General features: G+C 35.4%; 1 protein-coding gene across 8 annotated transcripts; it reads left to right on the top strand.

Moving 5' to 3' along the window:
* Positions 1-3,108: 3,108 nt before the first annotated feature.
* LOC306866348 (GTPase KRas-like) lies at positions 3,109-11,856 on the top strand. 8 transcript variants are annotated; one of them, XM_079411494.1, is made up of 6 exons: positions 3,109-3,476; positions 4,834-4,951; positions 5,750-5,928; positions 6,045-6,204; positions 8,489-8,613; positions 9,174-11,631. In XM_079411494.1, the coding sequence occupies exons 2-5, from the start codon at positions 4,841-4,843 to the stop codon at positions 8,606-8,608; spliced, it is 570 nt and encodes a 189-aa protein (XP_079267620.1). In that variant the 5' UTR covers positions 3,109-3,476; positions 4,834-4,840; the 3' UTR covers positions 8,609-8,613; positions 9,174-11,631. The 8 variants fall into 8 exon arrangements, with proteins under 8 accessions (XP_079267620.1, XP_079267623.1, XP_079267625.1 ...); XM_079411497.1 differs by having other exon boundaries at positions 3,109-3,744; positions 9,174-10,727; XM_079411498.1 differs by having other exon boundaries at positions 3,145-3,397; positions 9,174-10,727.
* The last annotated feature ends 278 nt before the right edge of the window (positions 11,857-12,134 follow it).

Here is a 12,134-nt window from a genome sequence, read left to right on the forward strand (position 1 = left end):
GCTTGACGGCTCAGAAAACCAAAGCCTCGTGAGATTTAAATAATTTCAATGATTGATTATTTATTTAAAAATAATTTCAAACTGAAATTTAAATAGCCCCAACAATCTCTATTTTATTTATTTATTTAAAAAAAGGTTTTGATTTGGTCAATACACACCACGTGACACGCAACAATATCAAAGAGTTTCATAAGCGGTTTGAACAATAGTTTACAACAGAGTTACGATGCTTACCAATTTTAATAACCATAAATTAAAAAGTAATAACTCAAAATACAATACATTTGAATACAGCAAAACGGTTTGGCGTCATTATTTAAATAAAAGACAGACTTAAACCATGGAAATACTGACCCCTTGTGTCTTTTGCGTTTTATTATTAGGGGTTCAAGCAAGCAGTGCTGAAACCCTATTGTATTTGTTAGGATTTTTATTATTATTATTATTCCGTAAAACTGAGCTGAAACTTGGTATGATGGTAGTAGTCCGGCCTTCTTGTCAGATACAAAGGCTCGTCCCAATCGGCCTAACGGGGACACTACAGCGCAAAAAAATACATTTTAAGACATTTTTGGCCATAGCTCGTAAACCGTTTGTCGTAGACTCAAAAACTTTACATCGTTGCGATCCTTGGGTTAGCTCTACGACGCACCGATTTCCCGTAAAATTGACCTATATACCAAACCTACTTTTGCGAACTAGTCCTAGGTTTTTCGCCCGATCGGAACCAAACCACTGCAGAAATATTCTGTGGACACTCAATAATTACCAAAAAAAAGTTGAAATTTTGATTTACGTGCGAAACGGTACGCCAATTAGCATCTATGCTAACGTTAGCAAAATGTTATTTGAAGTATAACTCTGGAACGGAATGAGATATCTTCACCAAACTCGGTACACATATTTAGGAGCTCAATATTTGCTCAAATAAAAAAATGTGCAGATCTGCCACTTGGGAGCGCTAAAAGACGGAAAAAAACATATAAATGGCTATAACCAGGCAACCATTGGTCTGATCGATTTGAAAATTGGTATGCAGTGTCTTCGTCTGAAGGGGCACAAGCGTCTATGAGGACATTGGTGTATCTAAAAAACATGGCCGCCATTGGCCAAGCAAGTTTAAGCACCTATTAAACAAGGTTAACGGAGGTCGATCGGAACAAGACATGGTGGGCTTTACGAAACCTGGTGAAAACATGTGACAGATGACTCTTAACAAGTATGCAAAGTTTCATGGAGATCGGAAAATAGGTGGCGCTATAACAGAAATGACATTTTCATTTTTCTATAGAAAATGACCTCAAATTGAAGAACAAGTTCATATATTCACACAAACACTAGGTCTTCATATCATGTGATAAATCTCCTCATTCTGAACAACTAATGCTGTCAATCAAATCATTAATTCACAAATATGTTGAAAACCTATACTTTTGCCAACTAGTCTCTGTTTTTTTTTGCTCAATCTCGATCAAACCACTGCAGCGCAATTCTCTGGACTGTCTAGATCAATAATTATCCAAAAAAAAATGTTGAATTTTGTACTTAGGTTAGCTATGACTGGGTCATTTATAAAAGGGGTGTGGCTAAACGTACCCAAATGCCTATAAAACCTAAACTCAAAACTTTACAAAACTTGGTGAAAACATGTGTCAGACGACTCTTAACAAGCATGCAGAGACTCATGGAGATTGGACCATACATGGCGCTTTAACAGTTAAAAGGGCTTCAAAAACAAGATTTCTATGGTAAATGGCCTCAAATTGATGAAAAATGCTCATATATTCACACAAACACTAGATTTTCATGTCATATGATAGATCTCCTCATTCTGAACAACTTTGTCTCTAGGACTAATGCTGTCAATCAAATTATTCATTAAATATTCACAAATATGTTAAAAAAACATACTTTTGTGAACTAGTGCTACATTTTAAACTTAACATCAATAAAATCACTGCAATACAATTCTTTAGAGTCTCTAGGTCAATAATTATCAAACAAAAGATTGACATTTTGCATTTGGACAGCTATATCAGTGTCATATTAAAACATTGCCTTGATATAGTGTATCCAAAACCTTATTAATCCTAAATCAAAGCTTCAAAATTTATGAAAGGTGAGCACGCATCATATGATTGTAGACAAGCATGCAAAATGCAAAAATTCTAGGACACAGACATTGGTTGCCTCTAAAACACTTAAAAACGTGAAAATAGTACATTTAAATGACAAAATATCTGGAATTGCCTTTAAAACCACTAGACACTAGACAAGTTGACAGTAGAAGATCATTAACTGGCTCATTTTTCTCACTTATATAGCTCTTGTAACAGGTTAGCCATGTTTTTATGTATATAAAATGTAAAGTCACTATGATAGCATTTTATATCACATTTTGTCAAGCTTTACCACTTCATTTAAATTGAAGAATCACATTTTGTAATAAGGGCTTTGCTTACGGTGTGTAATAATATCAAATAATAGACTGTACTAAAGTCGTACATTTTCCACTTTGTTTTTTCAACCCTCTTTGTGTTGCAAGATATTTTATAATAAAATATCTATAATATAAAAATATATTAAAAGTGAACTCAACATTTGCGTAGAGTGAATTTCAAGCATAATTTATGCAATAATTTAGGCTTTTTCGTATTAAAATATGTCTGGAATTTCTGGAACAAAAGTAATCCACCCATGATAATAAAGTCTCTGTTTTAGTGAATTTTTTTACCTGTTCCTTCACCATTTAAATGGTCATTTTAATTATGATAAAAACGAAAGCATCTCTTCACAAACTGTAAATACACAAATGCAAATATACCAATATTTTCGCTCTTGACTTTTTTTTATGCTTTGTTTCACAATTATGTGTATCTGTTAACAATATTTACATTAATTTGTAAAAAAAAAAAAAAAAACGTATAAAGTATCAAGCCAAACAATAAACATCTAGTTTGAGTACTTTGTATTATTCTGTCGATAACCGTAGACGATTGGCTCCTTGCACACCGTAAGCAAAGCCCTTAATTCTGACTGACAGGCGAATCAGCCAATAAGATTCCATATACGCGCTGACGTGCGCACGTACACGTTCCGGTTATATTTAGGGCCTATTTAAGCAGCAAGCCAGTCTGTACCAACACTGCCCTCAGCGCTGGTTAAAAGCCGGTCTTTGCCCAGTATCGAATATGTCTTCGCACATTCTCGAGTGCTACTACACTGTAAACTAAAGTGCATTTATTATTCGCCGTATAACCATATTTAGCCTGGAATTACCAGTGTTATCGGTCAGTTATTGATCAAGCACATCTCACTGAAAGGACACCGATCAGGATTGTTTGCACCTCCAGATGTTTCGTCTATTATAATGCAAGATGCATGCTGATGCTCGGAAGTGCGTATTACTCGTCCTTTTAACCTCCTCCGCCTTCTGAAAATAATCGTAAACAGCTGAAAACCGTTGATATTTTGGGGTAAGTGATCATTTAGCAGGACGCAACAGTGTGTGTCCGCCCATATTTATGAAAAGCGCAGGCCATGTAGTCTAGAAAGACCAAATTAATCTCTATTCCGTATGAAATTGTCGGTTTTCGGTTCGAAAAACCCTTTAAATACTCTAACGGGATTGTCAACGGATATATGCGGCTTTATACACGCTGTTTAAAAGGATAATAACATTATGGCAAGGTCATGATACACGTTTGAGGCTTTTCAGACGCGGAACTGCCAACAAACCCAGAGGTAAAAATAATAGAAAAGCTGTTTTAACGCCTGTATTTACAGTCAAATAAAGATAAAGCTAAGCAATTGTTATATTTGAGGTTTTGAGTGTGTATATTTTGTTCGGTCCCTGCGATGCAAACTACTTTAGTAACGATTAACTTATTTTAACTCGAGTTAAAATCTAAATCGCACTGTATTATTATATCATACTTCAATCATTTATCCTCAAAAGGTGCATAAAATACTTGGTAGTCAGTAAAAACATAGCTGCAGTGTCAAATGAGTCTTAATCGATTTAAAAATGTATATAAAGTTAAAGTAAAAAGGGCTTACAGAGGACTAGACTATAGATATGTAACTTAATATTGTTAAATTATTTTATTCTGCTAGTGTGTCACTTATTGAATTGATTGTTTACTGTAGATTCATCAGTTTTGTTGAGTTATAGTAATGAAAAGTTATTATACTCAAGGTACAGTTATGTAGTAGTATCATGATAATACACTAATTCATAACATCTCAAATCATGGTATTATATGCATCGAATCAGTTTTTTTTAACTGGACTTTTCAAAGAAAATCTATTACAGCATAACCATAAGGTAACATTAAAGATGTCAACAAAATGTTATATATATATATATATATATCCATGTAATTTCAAGCAGTAGCGAATTGTAGTATAATTTTGTGGATCAGTTCCATAATGATTATATCTGTAAATATATTTAAAACAGATTAGCTATAGTTTTAATGGTAAGATATGGTAAAGTTGAGAAGAGTGTTTAATGTTTTATATGCGGTTATTTTGGGTCGGTCCAGTAGCAGTCTTGCCTAATTGTAGGGTGCTGTGGCGTGATGGTTAAACATGTAGGCTGGTAGCTGTAAAGTTGTAAAGTTAATGACATAAAAGGCTTTATTGACCTATCACAGTTTCACCCATGAGCAACATAGTCTAACCCAAGGTTACTCCAACCTGTAATTAGTGAACCGTTAAGTCGCTTTGGATAATAGCGCAAGTCGATTGACAATTATTTGAAGTCCAGTAAGTACATTAAAGCTGGAGCAGAACAAGTATTTAACTGCTTGGCGATTTTCACTGTTGCAGGTGAAGAATGACCGAATATAAGCTTGTGGTCGTGGGGGCTGGAGGCGTGGGCAAGAGCGCTCTCACCATCCAACTCATCCAGAACCACTTTGTGGATGAATACGACCCAACCATAGAGGTGAGGCATGTGTACCTGTCTCTAGCGCCGTCAGGACACTCACTTTCTACGGCCACACCATGCTGTGAAACTCATGTGAATATGCAAAAATATCTACTGTTAAAGATTCAACAGTGCGATCCGGTTATTCTGGTTTAAAAGGTGGCTTCCACATTGAAGGCCATTGTGTCTCTTGCCTTTCACTTTTCGGACTTAGTTGTTTGTAGTTGTTTGGTCTGTAGTTTTTGCAATAGTTTTTTTTTTTTTTAAAGATGTTTTGTAGTTGTTTTTGAAGTTATTTTTAGGTGTTTTTGTAGTTTTGTTTAGAGTTTTTAGATGGTTGTAGTTTTAGATTGTTTGTATTTTGTGGTTTTGTAGTGTTCATTTTTCATATTTGTTTTGTAGTTTAGTGTTTTGTTTTATAGATGTTTTTTAATGTTTGTAGAGGTTTTGAAGGTATTAACAGATTAGTTTTTTTATAGATGTTTTGATTACAGAGACCAAGTGTTTTTGGAATAATGTGCGCCGATGAATTAAGAGCATGCATGAAAATGCTGAAAATAATCTTTCTAATTTTAATGTATTATTGACTTGCACACCATTTTGCTAGACTTAATCTACACCTAAATGAGCTCTTTAAAAGTCTGATACAATTTTTGCCTACAAGTACAATTTGTAATTTTACAAATGCTAGGTTTTTAATACCATTTTTGGGATATTTTAGGCTTTAGTATTGTGATAAATTGATATTACAGAACCAGTACAGTTTGGGATTCATATACTGATCAATATGCTCAAAATATCTTTTCACTTGTGCAGGACTCCTACAGGAAGCAGGTGGTGATTGACGGAGAGACATGTCTGTTGGACATCTTGGACACTGCAGGTCAGGAGGAGTACAGCGCCATGAGGGATCAGTACATGAGGACAGGAGAGGGCTTCCTCTGTGTCTTTGCCATCAATAACACCAAGTCCTTTGAGGACATTCACCACTACAGGTATACACTGCATGGTGTGCACTCACATAACCTGCAGAATCAGGTTTGTAAAGGGTTAAAACCCTTCACAAAGTCAAATTAATTATAGACATGCAATGTTCTGTGTGCTTTGACAGAGAGCAGATAAAGCGAGTAAAGGACTCTGAGGACGTCCCCATGGTCCTGGTGGGGAATAAGTGTGATCTTCCTTTGCGCAGTGTGGACACAAAGCAGGCTCAGGATTTAGCACGGAGCTACGGCATCCCATTTATAGAGACCTCAGCAAAGACGAGACAGGTATGGAAAACATGGGCATGGGTCGTGTACTGAATAAAAGCGTGTGTGACGTATCAATCAAAATAAGTTTTCACAGTGAGACTTTTATTTTGACTGATTCAAAGACAGCATGAAATCAAAATCAACTATATTAAAATAAATATCGTTGGTGTTATTGTGCACGGTTCATCATTATTAAAAAATACATTTGTTTTCCATAAATGTTTATCCACTTCTGTAACCGTAAACGCTGGCACGACTAAGGCCACAATTAAAACGAGTCTATAGATCACCGTATAAATTAGGATTAAATTACATCCTGATGCATAAATTTACCTCGTTTTTTTCTGCCCCACAATATAATTTTGCTCAGAAATGCATCATTATGGAAGTTGAGTTGAAAATACCATTTCATGTTGTCTTTAGTGTCATGTTAATGCATTATGGTGTTAAATATGGTTTTAAAATCTGTATTAAAAGTTGACTATTACCAGATTATATATATACAGCCGTTAAGGGTCAGTTGTAAAGCATTTCAAGAACATGTCTGGGTCACATTTCCCCCAAAATCAAAATAAAGTAGAAATCATTATTATTATAGAAATGTATTAATTTAGTTTAATGCAATGTTTGTATTTATTTCATTTTAAAACCTTTTCTGCTGGTTCAAAAATACCACTATTAGGGGTGTAACAAATTGTCACTAAACGGCACAATACAAATGCAACAATATGTAATGAAAGTTTAGACACATTTAATTAAATATGGCACATTAAATATGGTGAACCCTGAATCTCACACTGAAGCTCGCACAGTTGTAGATCATCCAGGTAACCCCACACAGTATTAAGAACCATTGGGGTTGTGGACTAAATGTAAACATCTTTTATGTAAAATATCTTACTCAGGACAGTACTAAATAAATAAATAAAAAACATGCATTTTATATGATCTCTATTTTGTTAAAATTACTCCCATTTTCACAGATTTTGCAAGAGGTTCACAAACTTTTAAGCAGCACTGTATGTCAGCGGGGACAGAGCACTAGAATGTGTCTAACATAATTTTGTACATAAGCAGCAGAATCATAAGTATTTCTATTCTGGTGTCACCATCACCCTGTGCACTATAGGGACCAGGTCCACCCCTGATGTAATGCCAAAATATAACATTTTAATGAACAGCACTTTTTCTTATGTTTATAATATGTCTTTAGAAGCAATAATAAAAAGGTAAAATTCTAACTCTATTTAGGCTTTATTTAAAATATTGTATCATGAGATCAATAACGTCTATCGAACAGTGTATTGTTACACCCCCCTATTAGCTATTTGTATGTGTTATATATTTTAAAAAAAAAGTCTTATTGCATGTTTTATTTGATTATTTTTTTCTAGGAGGTAATTGTGACTTAGACATTAGTTTTGGTGACATTCACACACCAGCTGAAGGCAGTTGATATGTGCAGAATTGTAGGAAAGCTGGTCATTGCGTCCTGTTGCTTTCCACTGGGTTTATGCATGAGTTAATTCTGACGGGCTTTATGAATAATCAATTAGGTCATATCACACAACACAACTGATCTGCCTCTGGGTTTGCGCCTGGTCTCTCTTGTGCGTTCATTATAATTTGTCTGTGTTTGATTTCATTATTTAATCTCTTATTGGCAGAGAATGCTATTTGGATTGATTGATTGATCGGGGGTTTAATCACTATAAATCAGTTGGGGCTATTGAACTGCTGTCACGTTGAATATCAGGGCAAACACTCTACCTCCCTCTGCAGTGCTCAAATCACAACTCCTTGTGGTGCTGGGGTGTAATAAAAGCTCCTGAATTAATTTCTTTTCTCTCTGTTTCGAGCCTCACATGCTACCCATCGACACCATCGTGCCGTCTTCAATACCCACAATTCCCTCTCTGGCTGCATGCTGAAATGGTTTTGTGTATTGCTCTAATAGCAGATTCGCTTTCTAATTCTCTTATCTGGTTTATTTTATATATATTTATGTATGTTCAGGGACATTACTAATTGAGAAACTCTTTAAATGTTTTCCAAGTGTGAAGATGCAGCAAAAAATGACATCCCATGGAATAACCTGGCTTTTTTTTGTGGAAAGTTGATGTAAAAACTTGATTATGCTAAATTCCCAGAAATAGTCGAAAGAAAACGTTGATATTATTTGTGCCAACGCTGTGGAAAACATGCCACTTGGTTCCCGATATCCAATTGGGACTGTTTCCCCACTCAGTGATGACCGCTGTGCGTTCCTTAACACTGAAGGGAGTTGTGTTTTGCACTGCAGAGAGTGGAAGATGCCTTTTATACTCTGGTACGGGAGATCAGGCAGTACCGGCTGAGAAAACTCAGTAAAGAAGAAAAGACGACACAATGCATCAAGCTTAAAAAATGTGTTTTGATGTGAGAGGGGTAAGTTTGAAGTGCTGCCCGTCTGCAGCCCAGCTGTGGGGTACGACATCTGTACAGCACTCTACACCTGTTCTTGGGTGGATCTCACAATCTGTCAAAGACATATCCAGGTTATGTTTCAGCCCAAAATTGCATTTCATAAAAAAGAAGCCTATTTTTAGGACTGAAAAGAAATTTAGCATTGTGACACACAATCACGCCTGCCACAGTGTACATTGTATATTTGGATGTAGTGTGTGTTGTACTTCTATATAAAATACTCAATTTTTGTTTGATTTTGGGACTGAATATAACCATTTATTTGTGAGATTCTCACTCTTATCTAAAGCCATTTCTTGTTCATTTCTAACTTTTTTTTTTTTCAGTTTATTTTAAATTTCACTTCAGGTTTGGTGAAGATGGCCTTTTACACTTATCTGTGGCCAGTTTTAATGTTAAGTGGCTAATGTTTGGAATATGGCAGCAAAAGTTGGGCATAGATCTGTGCAAAGTCTTTCTTTTTGTTAGTGTTTGATGCTTTAGATAATCACCTACAGTTGTTGTTTTCTCTTTATTTGAAGGGCGTGGACGACGCGTTTTATACTCTAGTCCGAGAAATCCGGAAACACAAGGAGAAGATGAGCAAGGAGGGCAAGAAGAAAAAGAAGAAATCCAAAACAAAATGTTTATTAATGTGAACTCAAAAAAAAAAAAAAAAGTTCCACAACTGCATTTTGTACATTACACTAAATTATTAGCCGCCTCCGAATACAGAATGGATCCTTATTCTACTTGCTTTCTTAAAAGAAATAAGCTTTACTTCTCGTTCGGTGCCAGTTGCCCCAAAGTGTTGGTCACCTTTATGGCTTATTTTATCGGGTGGGTTGTCAGAACTGGTGTTATTGTGCAGTTGGTTTAGAGTAGATTTATAAAGAAAGGTGTGGAATAGAAGACTGTGAGAGAGAACTAGCTATGTAGCTGTTTAGCCATGACATTTGCATGTGAGTCACTTGATTTTACGGGAACTGAAACATTGAGTTGACCAACACTTTCAGGGGCGTTTTGATACATTATCACTGTGTATGACCCTGCCTTTGGATGTCCCAGACATCCAAAAAACAACCTGCATGTGAACTTCCATTGTAGTCGGATTAACTCTCGAAAGCCATGGTAATGTATATATTATGAGATCTTAACCACATTAACCTTATTTCCCAGTTTGCATGCTGTGTTCTGTTCTTTAAACTTCCAGGGAATGGTAATGCGTTGAATACTGTATAATAGCCACGGTTGTGTAGAAAGGATTTTCTCAGTTGGTCCAAACAGGCGCTATTGTTTCAACAAGGCCATTGTGATATTTTCAGCTAAATTCATGAAGGCTTATATAGTCAAAATCTGCTGAGAGAGAAAAATATATATTTTAACGTTTTTAAACAACTGAGAAGATGGTGATCTGCATTTTTATAGAAGGCACCTGTCAGTTTCAGGGAGTAAAGAACAAATGTATACTCATGCGTTATGTATTAGGAATGTAACGTTTCTGACAGACAGCACGTTGCTGCTCGGGCCGCATTTTCTTTTTGGAAAGCGACAAGTCAATGTTTGTGTACATGTGTTTTTAGGAAATGTGCTCTCCCTGAACCTCTGTTGGCTTCTGGTAAATACTACCGAGTATTGTGCATGTTATTTTTTGACGGACAAAATGTAACATTTAGCTGTCTCAAATTCATTGACTTTTGAAAACCAATTTTTTTTTATCCACAAAGTTGTCTTATAGCACAAATCTTTTATTTAAACCCATGAAAATGCAGATCCTGTTGTAAGTAATGGATAAAAATCACTTTTTAAAACTGGCGTTTCATTACGCCTTAGCAGATTTTGACTAAAAAATATATAGTTGCAGTTGACCAATCAGAGTAGAGTATTCCAGGTGTGTAATAATTCATTTTTCTGTAAGGATCTACACTAGCGAACACCTCACTTCTGCACTGAGGAGGATTTTTTTGACGTATAAATATTTACCCTCTTGTGCCGAGCCAAACAGCGCCTTAGAAGTCGGAGTAATTACGTTGAATTATTTTTGCTAAATTTTGATTAGTGAATATAACCTACTGTACCACTAGTTGTTGTGATGCAAAAAATACGTATAAAAAAAAAAACACAAGTCTTGTTTGTTTATGCTGCCATCAACCATCGAGACATTCTGGTTCTAGAAGCCCAGTTCTAGTCGACTCAAAGCTGAACACAAGTTCCCAAGAGTCAGTCGTGAATAGTATACTATGGTAAAAATGTGGCTAGCTTGGTTCTGGAGGGCAAATTTTCAGCCATCACTCAAACCAAAGAGAGTGATAAAGATTTATTTTGTGTGGCAATATTTGTGATGTCATGAGATGATGTCATTTATAGGAGATTTCCAATATACGAGCAGAATGTTGCTTTGGTGAGCTGTTTTACCATGCGTCCTTAACCATTACTAGTTTGTTTTTCTAATATTTTTTTTCTATATCACTGTTTGACTAATACGGAGAAATCTAAACAGGAAATAAATCAGGATGTCCGCTCTTATGCAAAGTTAAAGTGTTTTGGGTGATTTGTTCCCTTTAGAGTCCTTTACTAGCCGTCTGTAACGCGAGTAGCAAAGTCATTGGACATTTTTTGAATGGTTTCTGAAATGTTCTCTGTCTGTTTGTGCCAATTGCAAATGTTGATAAAATGGTTCACGTATCCATGGACCTTGTTTTAACAGCCTTTGTACGGTTGTGATTAAGAAAGATGACTGTTTTGTAAATTGTGTTTTGTTTTTTTTGTTGGTTTAATGAATCGAATGACACTTAATTGTAATTAAGGGTCATGTGTTAATGTTTGAGAGCGTGCCGATCTGAGGTCGTGTTTCGCATCTGTCATGTTTTGGTGAATGTGATTATTAAGATGAAGAAGCTGTTCTCAGATCTGCACTGTTTTATAAATGCAAACCTGTTTTTCCCCATTAATCTCATCGGTCTTATTTAATGTGTAATTAAAAGAAATACTTAAAACCCACAGGAGATCTGTGTTTATTTGTGGTGCAAAGCTGAGTTTTCAGCATCATTACTCTGTTCAGTGTCACATAATCCTTCAGAAATCATTCTGATATTATGATTTGCTGCTTTCTGATTATTATCAGTGTTGAAGTTAATTGTGTTTTTGTGTGGAAACGGCGATACAATTGTTTTCAGGACTCTTTAATCCACTGTTTATTTGTAATAAAGTCTTTTGTAGCATTATAGAAGTATTTACTGTTACTTTTAATCTAATTTTTTAATGATATGTATTTATATATATTTAATTTAGACTGTTATTTTCATGAGATTCACCATTATACCTCTGCATGCTTGTCCCTTATATGCCACAAAGTGGCAGTATGCTCTCATGCCATGATATATAACAGTTTCTCAGATGGTCTTCTGTAATGTCATCCTAACAGAATTAAAATTAGAGGCACTCTCAATAACTCCCTATTTAATCCGGGGCACGGTATCATTTCTTCGCATAATTACATTCAC

The sequence above is a fragment of the Barbus barbus genome, assembly GCF_936440315.1.
Source record: "Barbus barbus genome assembly, chromosome: 48".
Taxonomy (NCBI): domain Eukaryota; kingdom Metazoa; phylum Chordata; class Actinopteri; order Cypriniformes; family Cyprinidae; genus Barbus; species Barbus barbus.

Excerpts from the sequence above, each read along its gene's own strand:
- LOC306866348 (XM_079411494.1), top strand. The coding sequence starts at position 4,841 with ATGACCGAATATAAGCTTGTGGTCGTGGGGGCTGGAGGCGTGGGCAAG. Across the intron at positions 4,952-5,749 it reads AATACGACCCAACCATAGAG|GACTCCTACAGGAAGCAGGT; the intron begins GTGAGGCATGTG and ends TCACTTGTGCAG. Across the intron at positions 6,205-8,488 it reads CCTCAGCAAAGACGAGACAG|AGAGTGGAAGATGCCTTTTA; the intron begins GTATGGAAAACA and ends TTTGCACTGCAG.